Genomic DNA, 21,843 nt, shown 5'->3' with positions numbered 1-21,843 from the left:
CGTTGAAAGGATGAATAACTAGAAGACAAGAATTCCATATTTTCAATTACTATTATTATGTTTACACTATTACAATGTAAAATACTTCTGAACTATAAAAAAATACATGCTTTTAAAACATTACTTATTTTACGCACAATATCTTTCCCCAAAATATCCTGGCCATGTTCACCAGGTTTGTAATCCTTGCAACAGTGATGTCATGACATTGAAATTCCTTCCTCTGTTAATATTTCAGTTCTGAAAATGGCAGCAAGAAAACTACCCCAACACAATCTGTTAGAAATGGTGGCTCCAAAGATGCTGACATCAGTTCATGTCTCAGCTCCTCCTTTGGACTTGAACTCGACTCTGACTTCATGTGTGCAGTTGATAAAATGGAAGCAGATTATCAAATGGGAAGTAAGGGAGCCCCCATCTGCAGTACACCAGTGGCAAAGTTAACGGACGAGAGAAAAGGAACGCCTGTTACAGACAAACAAAGTGTTCGAAAAGTTGCTGTTTTGAATTCTGTAACCCAACAGAAGCATACCAAAGCAGCTGTGTCTGTCAGTGAATCAGACAACAAGACAGAAGGGATTGAATTGAAACAAGCTAGCATTGAAATAAATTCAAAATATACTTCCTCACGATATCATCATAATTGTGGATCTGGTAATTCCAGCAAGACGCACACACCTACTAAAACCATGACAGGAAAAAGAACCAGAGCCACAAAAAGTTCCACAAAATTACAAACTGCAAAGACTAAATTCTCTCAGCAGAGTCAAGATTCAATCCAAATTCTGACCCCGACACAAAGCCCAGCAGACAAGAAACACTGCAGTGGTCTGGAGAAAGGAAAAAGTACGATGAGTAAGGAGAAACCCATTCAGGCACTGTTCGCAACAATAAACTCCTATCAGACACCACCCATGACTGCAACAGCCACAGTAGCTTTGTGCCCTGACTCTTCCAGCCCCAACCCCCAGGATTCACAGCGGCAGGTCCGGAGGAAGGGAGACAACTGTGGAAAGGAAGCGATGGACGAGGCAGTCAGGGAAAAGGACAGGATGAGAAAAAGTGGAAATGTAGACACCAGTAATAACAAACAATCCTCAAATATTCAAACGTCTGTCCCCCTAACTGAAGTTGGGAACAAAATGATTGTAGGATCGAGTTTGAGTGATCTTCAGAATGTGGAAAAGTTAAAACTTAATGGGAAATCAGGGCTAAGCAAGTCTAAGTCCGTAAACTCAGATATTTGTGGCAGTAGTAATGTGAACTGTAAGGAGAATGCCAGGACCAAACGCTCCCCTTCATCCAAAGCATTAATTACCCCAAAGTCAGGTCCCATATGCAATCAACAGGAACCTAAACCAGCGACTTGTTCTGGAAGTGATAAGACGAAGAGTCCTGCTGGTAGCGATAGTACAGAATCCAATGGGAAAACAGATGTGAGCTCGATTTCAACAGATGCGGCATGTTCAGACAAAGGTACATATTCTAACTTGTATTTCAAACTATGGCTTGTGTACACATGTTCAGTCGATCAACTTCTTTATTGCCATGCAGTGTTTCAGTTTAGATACTAATACCGTTGCTTGATAATGGATTTAGTATCTACATTGATATATCACATTCACTGGAATAAAGAAGTTGTATATCTTTGAATTATCTCCCTTGTCTCTAACAATTTTTATATACCAGATACCAGATTCCAATTAATGCTCTGTAACAAACTCAAGTGGTATTCATCCTACAGCTGTGATGGTGACTCATGCTGATTGTCAAGATGGCCTGAATTGCATTATTACTTCTGGTATCTTTATTAATTAGTATGTATAAACTGACCTTTGGAAAATAGTACTTCTTGTATGATGTATTGTCACTTGATTTCCATGAACTATATAGCTTGGAAGCTCTAAACCTCGTATACAATGTCGTATAGAAGAGGATTTCAATGTGAAAAGCAATCACTGACACCCTAGACTGTGAGAGGATTTCTTTCCAGATTATACATGTAAACAAGCAATGGTGAAATTTGTCAAATTTAATGATTCCAAAAGACATACATTTTTTCTTATCCTGACTCATGATCTTTTGCTTATCTCCCTTTCCTATGGGGCTGAATGGTAGTAGAACACTTGAATCCTTTGAAGTTCCCAAATTTCCGGACGTAAAAGTACACTCACCCACATGAAGTTACCTCCCTTGTGAATTTGCTCTTTCAGCGGACGAAAAACAGTCATGTGACCAGTCTTACTTGTCACTCTCTCCCTTTTCGTCCAAGCGGATGGTTGGGCGAGCACTGGAGTCCCATATACGGCATTATATCCTTTTTATTTAGATCCTATTCTTTGAAATTACGCTGTGTATGGATTTGGCTATAAGTATTTTGTATTATATGTAAAAATTTTGAAGAAATTATTTATATTTGTGTCATATTTTCATCGTAATGTAACTTGTTTACATTTCATTAAATCTTGCAGTGTTTGCAGGCACAGGTTATCCATGGCTGATCCTCACCCCCAATGCCCTTCGTGCATCAAACCATGTTCTTCCAGCTTGCGTTGTACTTATTGTGTTGATTTATCAACAATTTAATCAATATTTGTCTTATATCTATAGACGTGCCATGGATCAGGTGAGGAAGTCATCTCAAGTCACGGCTGATAAATCAGGAGATCAGCCTGCAAACCGTATGTTGCTTGCTACTGTAGAAATTCATAATACTTGTGCTATGCTATGTCGCAGTCGCCTGTTGCAGGGGGTGAAGAAGGGATCGGCTACAACAGAGTTGACACCGGCTAAAAGTAAGAAGAAGTCTTCGTCTTCATCTACGTCGCAGAGGAGAGCATCTGTAGCCAGATCGGAGGGTAAATCTACGAGGCCTAGTCAGTCAATCCTAGTCAGTCATCAGAAATCCTTCAACGAAGAGATTATACCTCCTCATGAAGTAGACGATTTGATGAACCTCTGTCATCATGGAGGAGGATAGAAGGCATGAGATGCCTACTCACACTTCAACATCTACATCTGCGAACCCTCATGGTTTGAGAACATCTAAGGATCCATCCCCAACACCAAGCCGCTCTAGATCGAGATCACATATCTCTACACAGGCGTTCGCAAAGTCAGTCATCACGAGACTGAGGTTGGCTGAAGAGAAGTTTTCGAAGAGATGTATCTAGAGATAGAGGTTCGCTAAGAGAGGATTCTCAAGATAGAGCGTTAAGTGAAGGGAGGAATCTAGAGACAGGTTCATGCGAAAGGATGATGGAGGTTTGAGAAGGGATACAGGTTCGCGAGAAGAATGATTCAAGCGGAGGCATAGCTCTACCGACCAAGAGATATCTGATGAACAAGCAGACTTCGTCGCCTTCCGACTCAGAGGGTACAGCTTGGATAGCCAATGGTTTGAACTTGGAGTCTCCTTCTAAGGATGTACATACTGAAGTCTACACTTATAAGATGTGCAGCGCATCGACTTTGGCTCGGTGACTATCCCTCCGATTGAACCTATATCCAAGGTACCTTCCAACCTACACACAGCTTTCAAGAAAGCTACCAAGTTCCAGAATCAGCATCTGCAATCCTTTAATGTGAAGAAATTCCCCTTACACATCACATGGATCCCTTTATGAAGGCGCTCTGAATTAGATGATAACATGAAGTTAGTCAACAACTCTACCGGAACAAGACATACAAAGTGGAAGATAAAAAGTTATCCCAACTTGATACTGCTACAAGGAGATCCTTCTTCGGGTTGGCCAGGTCTAGAGCAATCAATGAATCAATGATTAACAAGTTCCAGAACCCAAGTTCGAAGAAGAAGATAGAATGATACTATCAGCTCTGCTTCACTCAGAAGAAGGACCAATACTTTTATCGGCCCATCTGGCATTAATATCGGCAGGTCTCACTTTGCTACGCAGACAAGGTCTACTGGCATCTTGTTCATGGAGTGACAGATTCACCCAGCCGCTGCTTAGAGCTCCATGGGAGGCTTCTACTATCTTTGGAGGCTAGATAGATGATGCAGCTAAGGAAGCTACTCAAGATTCAAGACACTGACTGTCTGAGTTTGGTTTCACGCCCGCTGTCAGCAATATTCCAGCAACATCACGCGGCAGGGGACACCAGAAATGGGCTTCACACATTGTACCCATGTGGGGATTGAACCCGAGGTCTTCAGCGTGACGAGCCAACGCTTAACCATTAGGCTACCCCCGCCTCTAAGATTCAAGAGAAGTCATGATGATAAAGTCTATAGATACTCTAGCAAACGTCATTCGGCATACTTCTCAGAAGTACAACAGCAAGTCCAAATATTCCGGCATCCAGAAGGCTCAGGAGAAGAAGTACAACCAGCTTCAGAGGCGGGAAAGGTTCCTTTCGTCGCCCATCCGGAAATTACAGAGGTAACTCAGGGAGAGGCGCGACTCCCAGAGAGGATCCAGAGGAACTAGACGTTGATATTGGGGTTCGGAACGACTGGAGTCTTCCACCCCCAGCCGTTCCTGTAAAACCATCGACAGTGGGTGGACGTCTACAAAGGCACTGGAAAAATTGGGGAATACTAGAGGACGACTACGTCTCAAAAGTACTGCGAGAAGGATACAGAGTGCAGCTCAAGGCCACACCTCTGCTAACTCGCAGCCGATGGTCTTCGACTATGCAGACGAGCAGGCAGACAAGTTACAAGAAGCCATCAACTCACTTCTTATGAAGGATGCGGTAGAGATAATAGATCAACATCATCTCACTCCAGGCTTCTACTCCCCAATTTTTCTAGTACCCAAGAAGAACTCCAAAGAGAAGTTCAGGTTGATTTACAACATGCGCAAATCCTACAAAGACTATCTACTGAAACCAGACAGGTTCAGAATGATCCACCTACCTCAACTCAGACTACTCGTCCTTCCAGCAGATTACATGGCCAGCATAGACCTTCAGGATGCATATCTACACATCCCCATACATCTGGAATCAAGAAAAGTATCTGCAATTCCTATTCAGAAGGCAGCACTTCCAATGGAACATCCTACCGTTTGGAATATCTTCGGCCCGTGGCTATTCATAACGAAAGTAACCAAGCCTATACTTGCATACCTACATCATCGAGGTCTACACTTAATGCCTTCTACCTGGACGACGGCATTCAGGTTCACCAAAGTGCCAGTCAACTCAGACTACAGCTGAACTTCACAATTAAGCTGCTTACTCAACTAGTATGGCTGGTGAACCTTATGAAGTCAAAGAGTTGGAACCAAAACAAGATCTGCAATTTCTGGGGATAAGATTTATCACAACCCAGAATTGTATTGTCGATCCCAGAAGATCGTTAGGTCAAGATACAAGCCATGATTCCTCAAGCAGTCATCTCTCCGTTAACACTACTCACGAACATGGCAATGTCTACTTCGGGTCTACTATCCTCGGCGCTAGGACTTGACTCAAGACAGGAAGGTTACAACTAAGACTGCTGCAACAGTTCCTGACAAAACATCTCCGAGGGCGTCGGGGCCCTATCTTGCTGCCAGACAATCTCAAGAGGTACCTACTTTGGTGGACTCACAGGTGGAACGCTCAATGCGGAGGGACCTATTTACAAGAGCCGCCTTCACACACATCATCTCGTGAGATGCATCGATACAAGGCTGGGGTGTGCATCTCAACAATCAAGTTGCATCAGGGAGGTGGTCCCAAAACAGAGCAGCATCTTCACATCAATCTGCTGGATATGAAAGCCGTGATCAACGCCTTACAACTATGGTCAAGCTTGCTGATCAACAGAATGCTGATGGTCCACATGGACAACTCGACAGTGGCATTCTCCATAATAATACAAGGATCTACAAGGTCTCCCAAGCCTTCTACAGCTCACATTCCAGTTGTTCGACATCACGGAGGAAGCAAACATCTGGATAAAGGCGTGTCACATACCCGGAGCCAAGAACGTGCTTGCAAACGCTCTCCCGACCACTGCACCCATCACCTACGGAATGGATGCTCCATCCAGAAGCATTCCGGCTCATCATAAGGGAAATAGGATCCCCATGCATAGACCTGTTTGCCATGAGGTTCAACAAACAAATACAGACGTTTGTCTCACCAGTTCCAGATCCCCAAGCCTGGGCAACAGATGCACTGAGCATATCATGGGAAGGACTAAACGCTAACGCATTTCCATATTCCTATATTACTACCGAAAGTACTGTTGAAGATCAAACAGACGCAGGCGCTACAACTGACTTTGTTCGCGCCCTATTGGCCAGCGAGAGCATGGTTCCTAGGCCTAATAGAATATCTAGGAAGTCCAACAATCAAGTTACCAGATTGGCGAGAACCTACTCATACATCCGCGACACCAAGCAAGTCCACGGAAACCCGACACTGTTCCAGCTACGGCGTGTGGACCATATCAAAACATGTTTGAAGAAGTGAGGATACTCTGCCAGAGCAGCCAAGGCAGTAACCTTAGCGTTGCATGAATCCACTCAGAACCTGTATGATGACAAGTGGCTGAAGTTTGAGACTTATGCAAGGCGGAAGGCTTCATTGTTATGAAAGCTACTCATCCTCAAAGGCGGAATAACCAATGTCATCTTAGACATACTAGACATCTGAAAGGTTCGACATTATCCACGTATCTAAGCTGCCATCAGTACAGTGATCACCATGAAGACAGGCATCAAGTTGACGAAAGTACCAGAATTACTTGCTCTGATGAGATCTTTTTAAACTAGAGGACCAGCAATAGAAGTTCAGAGCTCCGGCCTGGGATCTGAATGTAATTCTCACGTCATCTGGACGAAGTGATGCCTACGAACCTCTAGATCAGACTACCTTCGAGCTGCTTACACAGAAGACTCCGTTCCTGCTTGCACTAGCCACAGCAGCTCGAATATCAGAGATACATACTCTGGACTTTGGTCGAACTAGATTCGACACCGGGCAACATGCTGCAGTACATCTAGGGCGTAGATGGGACTTTATTCCCAAGAACCAACTACCTGGTCAGACAGATAGACAGTTCCACGCATTCAGCATATCCACTATCCTTGTGTCCTGTCAGAGCCCTGAAGATATATCTTCATAAGACTAAAACAAAGAGGCGAAAATTCAAGCCTGTTCATCCCGTTATCTACAGAGACATCAGCAGAAGTCTCAAGAACAACGATATCGTTCTGGATGAGAGCCGTCATATTGAGAGCCTATAAAGCAGCTTGATTAGAACCTCCAAGAGCTTCCAACCCACCACGAGAGTCAGAGCACTTAAGCGTCAACACTAGCTCTGCATGGAAATTGCTCTATATCAGCAATTATGGATTGCTGCTTTTGGAAGTCGGACACAGTGTTTGCCAACCATTACCTCCGAGACATAGCCACCGAAGACGTCCTCACGCACTCAGCAATTTTAGACTCTCGTTGTAGCACAGCAACTAACGGTTCCACAAAAGCTTGACTTGGAAAATCTCACCCTTTACCACATTGACTTGTTGATAACTTTTACTAAGGAAAAGTATTATTTTGAAAGTCCATGCACAGTCTAGGACAGACTAGTATGAGTGATTAAAGACCCTGCACGGGTAAAGATCTTACCTGTACATTAAGGGGTTGCAACTCATTTATGATAAAAAGACCTTATCATAATCTGTGGGTTGTTATAAGATATCTAGTGATAAGAAGATACTAGTATATCTGAAGCCACACGAATCAACATGATTCAACTTGTCTGAGATTGAAGTAAGACAAGAAAGTGGTCCCCGAAAGTTATAACGGAAGTTTGAAGAATAGGATCTCGAAATGCCGCTACGCAGTTCCCATGGGGAGGCGATACAGGACGTATCTAAGGACAGCTGATGAATCCAGGAAGTGGCTTGACCCACCACCAATCCGAAGGATTCTATAAGCAAAAGATCATGAGTGAGGATAAGAAAAAATATGTAATTTTTCAAGTAAAATTGATATTTTTATACTTATCCTGACTCATGAGGTCAAGCCCTCCCAACTTCCCCGCTGGAAACACTTCGGATTTCACAGTAGATCCATGTGCATGGGCAGAATAATCAGGAGAGAGTGACAAGTAAGGCTGGTCACATGACTGTTTGCGCGGGAAAGGGCAAAAGGGAGGTAACTCGTGGGTGAGTGTACTTTTATGTCTGCTTTGGAAACTTCAAAGGATTCAAGTGTTCCACTACCATTCACAAGGGAAAGGGAGATAAGCAAAAGATCATGAGTCAGGATAAGAAAAAATTATAATAATTAAAGTAAAACACAGAAAATGTTGAAGTGCTCTCTAATTTATTAGTCAGGATAAATATAAAAAATTCCCTTTTGCATTCCACAGGATGTAATGTAATTTTTAGTGTCCATTTTCCCTTTCATATTGTACAGGATGCAATATTTTGTGCCCTGTAAAATTCTATAGTTAGTACTTTTGTCTTTGAGTAAAGTCAGTTGTGTAGAAAGTAGTTTTATTTATAAGATAATGTATCCCTGTGTCAGGTGTGGACCCCAGCCAGCTGTTGCTCTCTGCGTGGGGACTACCCGAGGCTGTGCTGACACAATATCACCGCTTGGGTGTCAGGCAGATGTTTGAGTGGCAGGCCCAGTGTCTCTGTACTGGAAATGTTCTCAGTAAGTATAAGTCTCAACTGTGTCATTTCATTGTTTGTGAAACAGAATCTGTGTTAATGGTAAAGTTGTGGTCATAGGCAGCCATGTGTTGTTTCACTTAGCAGAGCCTTTAATGTTTTCCATTTGGAACTACCTAGTTCTTTCCATTTTGATATGCAGAAATAAGATAGGCTGCTCAGAATGCTTTACTTACTCCAAATTCACCTGTCTTAACCTCCTGTGCACATGACGGAGAGTTCCTTTGATCTTCATATAAAGACAATGTTGTGCCTGAGTGTTAACTCAGATTTGATTTGATTGGTCCACACCAAACCCATGCTCTTCAGTTTCAGGAACTAAATGCATAATATTCTGTTGATGATCGTTTCCATAAAGATGCAAAAGTAAAATCGGCTGCTTCAGTTAGAGGTAGTTGTTATTTGAAACCTCAGATTAACCAATCAGAATCAAGGATTTTCCAAGGTCATGGCATAATAACTTGTATCATCTGCAGATGGAGGTAATTTAGTGTACTCAGCCCCCACCAGTGCAGGAAAGACATTGGTGGCTGAGCTGCTGATATTGAAGAGAGTGTTGGAGACCAAGAGGAAGGCTCTCTTCATCCTGCCCTTTGTGTCTGTCACCAGGGAGAAGATGTTCTCATTGCAGGTAGGGCTCACTGTATCAGGTGAATTGTTTCGGTACAAAGAAATGGGCAACACACGTTGTACCCATGTGGGGCTTCGGACCTGAGAAAGTAGTCTATGCCACTGATCCACAAGGGTGTAGAGAGACCCAAGAGGAAGGCTTTCCTCTTCCTGCCATCATGTCTGTCACCAGAGAAGATGTGTCACTGCTGATAGGGCTCCCTGTATTAGGTGGATTGTATCTGCACAAGGGTGTAGAGAGACCAAGAGGAAGGCTCTCTCCTTCCTGCCTTTTTGTCTGCCACCAAGGAGATGTTCTCCAGTTACAAGTATCACAATAGCAATGTAAAAGTTGAGGACTTGAACCAGATTTTCCATCTCACCACTGACACACATCATGGTGTACTGATTGCAGCAACTGTACCAGGATGCGGGAGTGCGAGTCAGTGGGTTCATGGGCAGCTACTCTCCCCTGGAGGCTTCAGCAGCGTGGACGTGGCTGTCTGCACCATAGAAAAGGGCAACAGCCTCATCAACAGACTCCTGGAGGACAACAAGCTGCACAAGCTGGGTGAGAGATGAAGTTGGTTGGTTTGTTGTTTAAAGACGCACTCAGCAATATTCCAGCTATATGGTGGCGGTCTGTAAATAATCGAGTCTGGACCAGAAAATCCAGTGATCAACAGCATGAGCATCAGTCTGCACAATTGGGATACGATGACATGTGTCAACCAAGTCAGAGAGCCTGACCACCCGATCCCATTAGTTGCCTATTACGACTAATAGATGAAGAGATGAAGTATAGCTGACTATATTCTCAGTATATTAAGTCACTAGGACCAGGAAATATTGACAGATGCCTGCATGTTAAACTTGGCTGTTCTTCAGAATACATGAAGATGTAGGAAAATACAGAAGGAATGAAAGTTTGTGTTTTATAGGCTTAAATTGAGTTTGCAAAACAAAAGTTAAACAGGATTCTTGGGACAATGAATTTTGTATTGTTCATCAGAACCTTTGGCATATAAATAGGTTGGGGGACATATGTGGTGCAACTGCAATTCCGTAGAAATTTGGTTTGCACAGATTTCTGGGTTTTGAACTGTCATCAGTGTCCCCAGAATTCAATGTGTAGAGTTGTAGTCAGCACCGTATGACAGAAACCGATTGCTGTAATTATGTGTCTAGTTTAACTGTGCTTGTAGGTGTCACTACATGACTTTTAAGACCTGCATCACTTCGGGTTGTCCTCTGAAATAATTCTGACAAAAGAGTCTACCTGAAATACTGTCACATCACCAAACTCACTCCAAGCCTGAACCCTTCCTCCATCTCCCAGCCTGAACCCTTCCTCCATCTCCCACCCTGAACCCTTCCTCCATCTCCCAGCCTGAACCCTTCCTCCATCTCCCAGCCTGAACCCTTCCTCCTCCATCTCCCAGCCTGATCCACTTCCTCCATCTCCCAGCCTTAACCCTTCCTCCATCTCCCAGCCTGAACCCTTCCTCCTCCATCTCCCATCCTGAACCCTTCTTCCATCTCCCAGCCTGAACCCTTCTCCATCTCCCATCCTAATCCCTTCTTCAATCTCCCAGCCTGAACCCTTTCTCCATCTCCCATCCTGAACCCTTCTTCCATCTCCCTCCCTGAACCCTTCCTCCATCTCCCTCCCTGAACCCTTCCTCCATCTCCCAGCCTGAACCCTTCCTCCATCTCCCAGTCTGAACCTTCCTCCATCTCCCTGTCTGAACCCTTCTTCCATCTCCCAGCCTGAACCCTTCCTCCATCTCCCAGTCTAAACCCTTCCTCCATCTCCCTCCCTGAACCCTTCCTCCATCTCCCAGGCTGAACCCTTCTTCCATCCCCCCATCTGAACCCTTCCTCCATCTCCCAGCCTGAACCCTACCTCCATCTCCCAGCCTGAACCCTTCCTCCATCTCCAAGCCTGAACCCTTCCTCCATCTCCCAGTCTGAACCCTTCCTCCATCTCCCAGTCTGAACCCTTCTTCCATCTCCCAGTCTGAACCCTTCCTCCATCTCCCTCCCTGAACCCTTCTTCCATCTCCCTCCACAGTTGTCACTGAACCCTTCCTCCATCTCCCCAGTCCTGGACCTTCTTCCAATCTCCCAGTCTGAACCCTTCCTCCATCTCCCAGCCAGAACCCTTCCTCCATCTCCCAGCCTGAACCCTTCCTCCATCTCCCTCCATGAACCTCCTGTCTCCTCCTGAACCCTTCCTCCGTCTCCCCTCCTGAACCCTTCCTCCACCTCTCCTGGACCTTCCTCCATCTCCCCTCCCTGGACCCTTCTTCCGTCTCCCGGCCTGGACCTTCCTCCATCTCCTCCCTGGACCATTCCCTCCATCTCCTCCTGGACCCGTCTCCATCCTGGACCCTCTGTCCTCCATCTCCCCCTTCCTTCCTCCATCTCCCAGCCTGGACCCTCCTCCTCCATCTCTGGCCTGGACCCTTCCTCCCTCCATCTGGACCCTTCCTGGAACCCTTCCTCCTCCATCTCCCCAGCCTGGACCCTTCCTCCGTCTCCCACCTGAACCCTTCCTCCATCTCCCAGCCTGAACCTTCCTCCATCTCCCCTGAACCTTCTTCCAGTCTCCCAGCCTGGACCCTCCTCCATCTCCCTCCCTGAACCCTTCCTCCATCTCCCTCCACTGAACCCTTCTTCCATCGGCCCCTCCGTCCTGAACCCTTCCTCCATCTCCCTCCCTGAACCCTTCCTCCATCTCCCTCCCTGAACCCTTCTTCTTCCATCTCCCCTCCCTGAACCCTTCCTCCATCTCCTCGCCTATGAACCCTTCCTCCATCTCCTCCTGAACCCTTCCTCCATCTCCCAGGCCTGAACCCCTTCTCCTCCATCTCCCTCCCTGAACCCTTCCTCCATCTCCCAGCCCTGGACCCTTCCTCCATCTCCCCTCCCTAGAACCCTTCCTCCATCTCCCAGCCCTGGACCCTTCCTCCATCTCCCAGTCCTGGACCCTTCCTCCATCTCTCCAGTCTGGACCCTTCCCTCCATCTCCTGAACTTCCTCCTCCATCTCCCTCCCCCTGAACCCTTCCTCCCATCTTCCTCCCAGCCTGAACCCTTCCTCCATCTCCCATCCTGAACCCCTTCTTTCCATCTCCCTCCCCTGAACCCTTCCTCCATCTCCCAGCCTGAACCCTTCCTCCATCTCCCAGCCTGAACCCTTCTTCCATCTCCCCTCCCTGAACCCGCTGAACTCCTTCCTCCCATCTCCCTCCACTGGACCCTTCCTCCATCTCCCTCCCTGGACCCTTCCCTCCATCTCCCAGCCTGAACTCCTTCCTCCATCTCCCAGCCCTGAACCTACTCCTCCATCTCCCAGTCCCTGAACCTTCCCTCCATCTCCCGGTCCTGAACCCTTCCTCCATCTCCCAGTCTGGACCCTTCCTCCATCTCTCCTGGGAACCTCTTTTCCATCTCCGCCCCCTGGACCCTTCCTCCATCTCCCAGCCTGAACCCTTTCCTCCATCTCCCTCTCCTGAACCCTTCCTCCATCTCCCTCCTGAACTCCTTCCTCCCATCCATCTCCCTGCCTAGACCCCTTCCTCCATCTCCCTCCCTGAACCCTTCCTCCATCTCCCAGCCTGAACCCTTCCTCCATCTCCCTCCCTGAACCCTTCTTCCATCTCCCAGCCTGAACCCTATCCATCTCCCAGCCTGAACCCTTCCTCCATCTCCCTCCCTGAACCCTTCCTCCATATCTCCCATCCCTGAACCCTTCCTCCATCTCCTCCCTGAACCCTACCTCCATCTCCCAGCCTGAACCCTTCCTCCATCTCCCAGCCTGAACCCTTCCTCCATCTCCCTCCTGAACCCTTTTTCCATCTCCCTCCCTGAACCCTTCCTCCATCTCCTTCCCTGAACCCTTCCTCCATCTCCCTCCCTGAACCCTTCCTCCATCTCCCCTGAACCCTTCCTCCTCCATCTCCCAGCCTGAACCCTTCCTCCTCCATCTCCCAGCCTGAACCCTTCCTCCATCTCTCTCCCTGAACCCTACCTCCATCTCCCTCCCTGAACCCTTCCTCTTCTCCCTCCCTGAACCCTTCTTCCATCTCCCTCCCTGAACCCTTCCTCAATCTCCCTCCCTGAACCCTTCCTCCATCTCCCTCCCTGAAACCTTCCTCCATCTCCCAGCCTGAACCCTTCCTCCACCTCCCTCCCTGAACCCTTCTTCCATCTCCCTCCCTGAACCCTATCCATCTCCCTCCCTGAACCCTATCCATCTCCCTCCCTGAACCCTATCCATCTCCCAGCCCGAACCCTTCCTCCATCTCCCAGCCCGAACCCTTCCTCCATCTCCCAGCCCGAACCCTTCTTCCATCTCCCAGCCCGAACCCTTCTTCCATCTCCCAGCCCGAACCCTTCTTCCATCTCCCAGCCCGAACCCTTCCTCCATCTCCCAGCCTGAACCCTTCCTCCATCTCCCTCCCTCACTTTCCACAGTTGTCACTCCAAGAAAATCTGGTTATAGTGAAATCTCCTGTTTTAAGCTCCTGATTTATACTGGAAAAGATTTCTGGAAGCTCAAATGGAGACATGTATCTCTTGTATTGTTTTGCAGGAATCATTGTGGTGGATGAGCTGCACATGGTGGGAGACTCTCACCGCGGCTACCTGCTGGAGCTGCTGCTCACCAAGATCTCCTATGTCGCCAACAGAGTCAACACTAACACAAAGTACTGCTGTTGTCCATCTGTTTATTGTAATCCATATATTTTAATGCTATTGTGTATCAGTGAAAAGGCTGTGGGATAGCCTAGTGGTTAAAGTGTTTGCTTGTAATGCCGAAGACACGAGTTTGATTCCCCACATGGTTACAATGTGTGAAGCCCATTTCTGGTGTCTTGTGCGGTGATATTGCTGGAATATTACTAAAAGTGGCTATCTCAAACGTGATGTTGGTAGCTTTCAGCCGTCATAATTCATAGTCTGTACCAAATTTATAAGAAGTCCTAATAGTATAATGTTGATATTCATTGGAAAATGTTTGGCTTTGTTTGTGTGGACCTCCTCTTGCCGGTGATGATACGTCCATGCTACAGGCACATGTGGTGCCGCCGTCTGACGTCAATGACGATGTGTTGCATGGGGCCATCTGAGGCAACTGCTAACCATTTGATCATGTCTCATTTGCATGATAGGCACCATCAGTTAAATAAATTAGAGAGCACTTCAACATTTCCTGTGTTTTACTTTAATTATTATAATGTTTTCTTATCCTGACTCATGATCATTTGCTTATCTGCCTTTCCCTTGCGAATGGTAGTGGAATCCTTTCGAGTTCCTGAAGCGGACGTAAAAATACACTCACCCACGAGTTACCTCCCTTTTTGCCCTTTCCCCGTTCAAACAGTCACTCGTGGGTGAGTGTATTTTTACGCCTGCTTCGGGAACTTCAAGGGATTCAAGTGTACCATTTGCAAGGGAGATAAAGCAATAGATCATGAGTCAGGATAAGTATAAAAATATCAATTTTACTTGAAAAATTACAAATTTTTCCCTTATCCTGACTCATGCTCTTTTGCTTGTCTTCTTCTTCTTGCAACATAGTGGAACACTTGTATCTCCTTATTTGAAGCTCCCCTTCAAAATAAAATCACTAATTGGTACTCACCACGAAGTTGCTCCCCTTGCTTCCCCTGGCGGAAAGGTGTCGCCACCCTCTGGCCATGTGCTCCACTCTCTCCTTCTTCGCCCAGTGGAGCAGGATGTGAGAAGCCTTTGTGTCTCCTTACACACCATATCCTTTGATAATCTCTTAGTTTTTACCCTCCTCATAGGTTACTATAGAGGTATAGCTAGTATCCCTTTACTATTTGTATTGATTAATTATTATCGATTTCTACTGTTTATTCACGCGTATCGGTGATTGTTCAGTTAGTTTTACGTTGATGAAAATCTGTATGCGATTTGTAGATACGCTTTTTCTGCCTCCGGTCCACATGTAATATGCCTAGTTGTTCTACGTTGTCTGCGTTTAATTCACGCTGCAGTTACTGCATTAATTTATCTCATTCTGCATTTAATAAATATCACCTTCGTGCCTTTAAGACGTATGCTGCAGATAGATCGCATGCTAAACAAGGGCAAAACATGGCAGAGAGTCCAGATATTCCATCCAGTCAGCTGCTAGCGATCGACCCTCTCCCCGTCTGGTGTTCTGCTAGAGACCCGGGCGGCAGAGGAGCGATGGGGCCTTGATCCGTTTACCTCGAAGAAGAAACGACCGGCCTCCCCAGACATCTCTGCCATTGCAGACCAAGTCTAAGAGGGCTCTCATCGCCGCCTCAGCGCAGATTGAGGGGATTACGCAGGGCAGCTTAGACTTCAAAGGGAAATCCACTTAAGACAGCAAGAACTTTTCAGCCGAGATCGCTCCAGCAGCAGAAGAATGGGCCCTTACTGATGATCAGCCGATAATCATCCCCCGACTTACGCCAGAAGAAGCGACCGGGTGTCAGCGACTGTGACTTCTGCAGAGATCACCATGCAGCCTGATGCCTCTACACCAACATCAGACGCCATTGATGTGAACCCCATCGCAGAAAAGACGCCCGACCGACTTCCGCCACAGATCATCCCAGAAGACGATGATGCGGCAGATTATGAACATCATGGAGGACCACTACAAACTGCGCATGCAGGGTCCGAGTCGAAACCATGATAGCTCCAACGTGACAGCACCCCAGAGGCACCCGGCCACAACGAAGCAGCTAAGACGATGTCACCTTTCGCGAAAGGAAGTCCCAGCACCACCTTGGACGAAGCGACCACAGATGTACAGCTTTCGCCGAAGGCCTTCAGCTAAGGCGGAGAGGATCATCACCTTCATCTTCGATTTCATCTCTCTAGATATGGACTCGCACTATCGGACATCACGAAGCCTTCGCTAAGGTCATATCATCGATCCCTCGGACTGACCGGCGCGCAATGAAGCGAAGGCATTCGGCGGCGACATATGATTCCAGATCTTCATCATCTAGAAGAACATCGAGGGACTGCAGAAGAGCCGGCGCTATCAACATTCAATCTCCCAAGTCTCTCGAAGATCATCCCATAGACGATCTCCACTTCGTTTCATCACCAGGTCGATCACCCGTCAGATTCCACATAGAGCGGTAGCACAAGTCAACTAGATCAGCCAACAAACCTCATCAGATATACAGACAGCTACACGCAGTCCCGAGCATCTCTACAATTTGTTAATGATGATGGTTTTGAGGATGATGGAGAATCATATTTTCTGATGCAGAGATACGGTATGGCGGATGGTCAACAACCTAGATCTCACATCACCATCTAAAAGTGGCAATACAGCGCAGGACGTATTTGATGAAGGAAGATGATCCAGATGCAATCACTCTACCCCGATCGACTTTGGATTAAGGCAGTGCCACAGAATCTAGATGCAGCTTCCAGAAAGCTAATGAAAAGTTCAGATACCACATCTGCCCAACTTTTCAGTTGGCAGCCCGAAGTTCTCCACGATAATAACATGGACTCCTTCTACAGAAGCTCTGGGACATCGATGAGAACTATAAGGATCATCAGCGATGTAAAGAACAAGATTTTACAAGATGGATGATCGCTAAGTTGGGCACTATATAGAAACTTCATGGCGAGGCGTAACAAATATGTTCTTTGGGTTAAATATAGATCTAGGACTGATCAATGAGACCCCTTATTACTAGATTCTACGATTCCACGCACGGAAGATGATAGAATGATTTATTCTGCCTTTTACTTATGCAAAAAGAAAGATCAGCAGTTTTAACGGATCATCTTTACATCTGTTTCAGCAGCACTGACCCTTAGCTTCGGCTGCCAAGGCCTCCTCGGCTCCTGTAAATTAAGGAGAACTTTACAGCCCCACTTTATATACAGCCCGGGGGTTTCCACAACATCCATCTTTGACGGAGAAATCGACAAACTCGCTTAAGGAAGTCTCTTGGGATTCCAGGGAGTCCTTATGATGATTAGATCGGGATGGACACACTAGCCAGCCATTCACAGACTTCACAGAGATACACTCAGGCAGATCTAAGTTCACTGGCCATTTTACAAAGAGCAAGTATATGGCAGCGAAGATAGCCAGCTCTAGAGAGGCAAGATTCCTTTAAAATTCGTATCACGGCAACTATAGAGGGAGGATCAGGAAGAGGCAGGACGCAGAGGTTCCATAATTATAGGCAGCACGACACGGGTTACGGAAACGACTGGAGTCTTCCACCCCAAACTACAGTTTAAATTTTATCCAACTCAAGTGGGTGGAGCCTTCTCCAGCCACTGAGGAAAACTAGGGGAATATTACCTGAACGCTGCAAACCTCCAACATTCTTCTTCAACACGATTTCAGATCCCCCTACAGGTTAAGCTCCGCTTCGGCAGTAATCAGGACCCCCAAGTTCGACATTTTAGAAACGCTAACAACTACTAAAGATAGCAGAGGCTGAACACACCCTCCTATCCAAACAGGGGCCAGAAGTAATAGATCAAGCAAACGTCAACCAGGTTTCCTACTCCCCAGCTCTCTAGTTCCCAAGAAAACTCCACGGAGAAATAAGCAGACTCATCTTACAACATGAGCTTTTTCAACAAGAACTATTCATTTGAAATCCCACCGGGTTTCTCAAGATGGATACATTTTACTCCTCAGTTACGCCCCAGATGATTCCGTCCCATGGACTACGAAGGGCAGCATAGATCTATGCAGGATGCCTTACCTGCGAACAATCCCCATTCATCCCGACCCAGGAAATACTCCACGCATTTAATTTAGAAGGGCTAAGCATTACCAGTGAAGAAAGTACTCCTACATTGCGGAATATCAGCAGCCTGGCTGCATTCACGCAGGATAACTAAACCGATTATCAAATTTCTTACATCGCCATAGGGCTAAGGGCTCGCCGAGTCGTTCTACCTATCGACGGATACAAGTAGATCAAGAATCCACTGCGCCTCAAACTACAGTTAAATTACATCAGCAAAGCCATTATTCGGCCTGGCTTCAGTTTGCCAGTTGAAGTGAAGCCATAAGAGTGATGGACGGACCCTAGTACCATCGCAAGTAAGACCTTGCAGTTCAGGGTATTCGATTCATCACAAATCGCTTAACTCAGTATGTTTGGTACCAGAAGACCGCTATTCAAGAATACAGCAGACCATTCCACCAGCGGCTACTCTCTCGCTACCACTGCTTACAATGGCAGAGCCTACTATTAGGGTCTTCTCACATCAGCCCAAGACATGACTGTCACAGGTAGATTACAGTTACGATCCCTACAGGTCCTCATCAACGCACATCTCCAACGATGTACAAACTATCTCGTCCTGCCAGTATCTCAGACCCATCCTATGGGATAAGAAATCAGAATGTCGCGGGGACATTTTAAGGCGGGAATGCAAGAAACCATCTACCTGCTTATGTAGTAGCGTCCGCGCCTCCAGGTTGGGAGAAACAATCACCATAACCACACCGCGATTTGTGGAATCAGCAGAATGCAAACTCATATAAACAGTCCTGAGGAAAGCTGTAATCAGCATGCATTCTACGTTGGGGCACATTTCAAAATGCGGCCTAATGATCCAGCCTGAACAGATTACGACTGACAGTGGCGTTCTACATAAACAAGCAAGGCTCAGCTGAATCGCGGGTGACGCTTTTGAACCTAAACTTTCAACTGTTACCGATTTAATACAAGATCTAAATCCTACATGTCAGAGCAGTGCACATTCCCGAATTAGAAATATACTAGCGGGCGGCTCTCTCACCGGCCTCGCATCTGCAAAATACAGGACAGAGTGGATGATCAGCAGGGAAATTTTTGCACAGATAATCGAAGAAGCAATTAGGGAGAGCGCTAATAGACCTATTAAGCCACAGCGATTCAACAATCAACTACAAAATTGATGTCCGCGGTCCCAGACCCCCAAGCAGGCAGCGGGCGGCTCTAAGTCTATCGTAGGGAGAGAGCCTCAAAGTCAATGCAGCGTTTCCGCCGCCTTCTTGTCAATACCTCAAGTATTACAGAGAATCCAGAATAAACACTGGGCCTGGCTTTCACAGTGCCCTACAGCCTACGGTAGGGTCGTTTCCATACAAATCAAAGAAGAATGGATCAACCGGCGCTGGAACTACCCAAGCGCTTGGTACATTAATTCATCCTCCACACCCAAACCAATTGCAGGAACCCAGCAATGTTCCAACTACCGCGTATGGACTGTATACAAATAATGTTTTAAACAAGAGGATATTCTGCCAGCCGGAAAACCAAAAACGTCTCCGGCGCCCTACGTTACTCAACTTCGTGGCAATGCGGCGACAAGTGGCACAGTTTGAAAGTTATGCAACAAAGAGGGTTTACAGCAAAGAGGAAGCTGCAACCTCAGAGTGGCAGACTATATGTTTACCCTCACGACAAAACAAACAATTAAAGGTTCACGGCGATATCAACATATCTTGCGGCGGCAGTTTCTGTAATCACCATGAGGAGCGGGTGTCAAATTGACAAGATCTCCAGAGTTACTGGCCTTACTACGAGAGCTTTCCGATTGGAGGACCAAAGTAGCCCGGAAGTTCCACGCTGGCAGGATCTGAATGTAGTGTTACAACACCTCACGCAGGTGAGGTCTATGAACCCCCGGATGTCGACAAACACAGAATTTCTCTCACAGAAAACACTGTTTCTGCTATAAGCTAGCCACAGCAGCAAGAATATTTGAAATTCACAGCTCTGGATTCACGAAGAGGATACAGTTTGATGACAATCATAACACGAAGCACCTCGGGATTTAAGATGGGATTTCATTCGCCCAAAATCAACTGCCAGGTCCAACCAGACAGATTATTCCACATCCAGGGCTATCCTCTATTCTCGGATCACAAGATACACAAGACCTATCACTGTGTCCGGTAAAAAGGCTCAAAGTTTATTTCTGACGATCCAAAACAAGGAGAAGATTTCTCAAGCGTTTATTCATCCCCTTATAAGCCCCTCACGAATCAAACCAGAGTGTGTCCACGGACTTAATATCTATTTGGATAAGGACTGTCATTCTCCGTGCCTACAAAGGCAGCAGGCTTGAACCCACCAAGCAGCATCAAATCCACGGGAGATCAGGGCACTGGCCTCTACCCTCGCCTACGGTAACTGTTCCTTGAACCACGATTATGGAAGGATGCTATTGGAAATCTAACATGGTATTTGCTAATCACTACAAGGGGAGACATCACTGCACAGAAGATGTCTCTGGCATTTCACCATGTTGGACCACTGGTCCACCGGCTCCAGCAACTGACAGTCCCTGCGTGGCGTTAAAATATTATCCTCCACAAGATTAATATGTATTGTTTTATACATACTCATCTAGCTTATAACACTGAGGGTTTTAGGGCTATGTATATATGTTCAGCTTAAGTATTCAACCTTAAGCATATACTTTCAGTATAGTCAATTTCAGTGTCTCTATCAAGAGTCACCTATATATATATATAAATTTATATGTATTGTTCAATATATTCATAAATGTAATTCCCCTTTAATGGCTTTATATAACCTATGGTTTCAACATACAGGAAACATCCTAAATCTAAGCCTTCACTTGAAGTTCCCTGTGAGGGGATATTACAGTATATCTATACAAAATCACTAATTATAAATCCAAAAGTATTATGTACTACTGCACCTCAGCGTTCCATGGGGATGCTACAAGCAAAGAAAAAGGCATTAAGTCAGGATAAGGAAAAGTATGTATTTTTAGAGTAAAATTGATATTTTTATACTTATCCTGACTCATGGTCTATCAAGCCTCCACATCCTCCCCACATAACACTTTGGATTTCCCTGTAAATTCAAGTGTTGAAGCTCGCTAAATCAGGAGAGAGTGGAGCACATGGCCAGAGAGGGTGTAGCGCTGGCACCTTCCCGCCAGAGAGCAAAGGGAGCAACTTCGTGGTGAGTACCAATTAGTGATTTTATTTTGAAGGAGCTTCAAATAAGGAGATACAAGTGTTCCACTATGTTCTGGAAGAAGAGAAGACAAGCAAAAGAGCATGAGTCAGGATAAGTATAAAAATATCAATTTTACTTGAAAAATTACAATTTTCACCTTGAAAATGACTGGTTTCTCTGTCATTTGTATTGAAACAGAAAACTTGACTCAGAGTATGCAGCACCACCATGTATATGACTCTTTGCAAGCTAGGATTCACTTCACATGCACTTGTTGGCAATACACCTTGCTTTTAGAATCACGAGGGCTTGAATGTCTGAGACCTGCATCATTGTGGGCTTTTGTAAAAACTGGACCCATGAAAAAACTGGGTTGGAATTGATCATGAGTAACCCATGCTTGTCATAAGAGGCGATTGACGGGATCGGATGGTCGACACATGCCATTGTATCCCAATTGCATAGATCGATGTTCATGCTGTTGACCACTGGTTTGTCTGGTCCAGATGCAAATATTTACAGATTGCTGCCACATAGCTTGATTATTGCTGAGTGCAGCATTAAACATCCAACCAATCAACTGATCTGGGCTGTTAAAAGCAG

The 21,843-nt window shown here is 46.0% G+C and overlaps 1 protein-coding gene across 1 annotated transcript in view; it reads left to right on the top strand.

The window, feature by feature from the left end:
• LOC124259133 (DNA polymerase theta-like) overlaps positions 1–21,843 on the top strand; it is a 52,184-nt gene that overhangs the window by 1,772 nt on the left and 28,569 nt on the right. Inside the window, 6 exon segments of the mRNA XM_046693227.1 lie at positions 239–1,476; positions 8,494–8,625; positions 9,119–9,273; positions 9,667–9,727; positions 9,730–9,822; positions 13,851–13,965. Of these exon segments, the coding sequence (XP_046549183.1) occupies positions 239–1,476; positions 8,494–8,625; positions 9,119–9,273; positions 9,667–9,727; positions 9,730–9,822; positions 13,851–13,965 (1,794 nt within the window).

This window comes from Haliotis rubra, unplaced genomic scaffold (genome assembly GCF_003918875.1).
Source record: "Haliotis rubra isolate DU_JTF1 unplaced genomic scaffold, ASM391887v1 Scf71, whole genome shotgun sequence".
Lineage (NCBI taxonomy): Eukaryota > Metazoa > Mollusca > Gastropoda > Lepetellida > Haliotidae > Haliotis > Haliotis rubra.
Note: the sequence above shows the minus strand (reverse complement) of the source record. Positions and strands in the feature narration are given on the sequence as shown.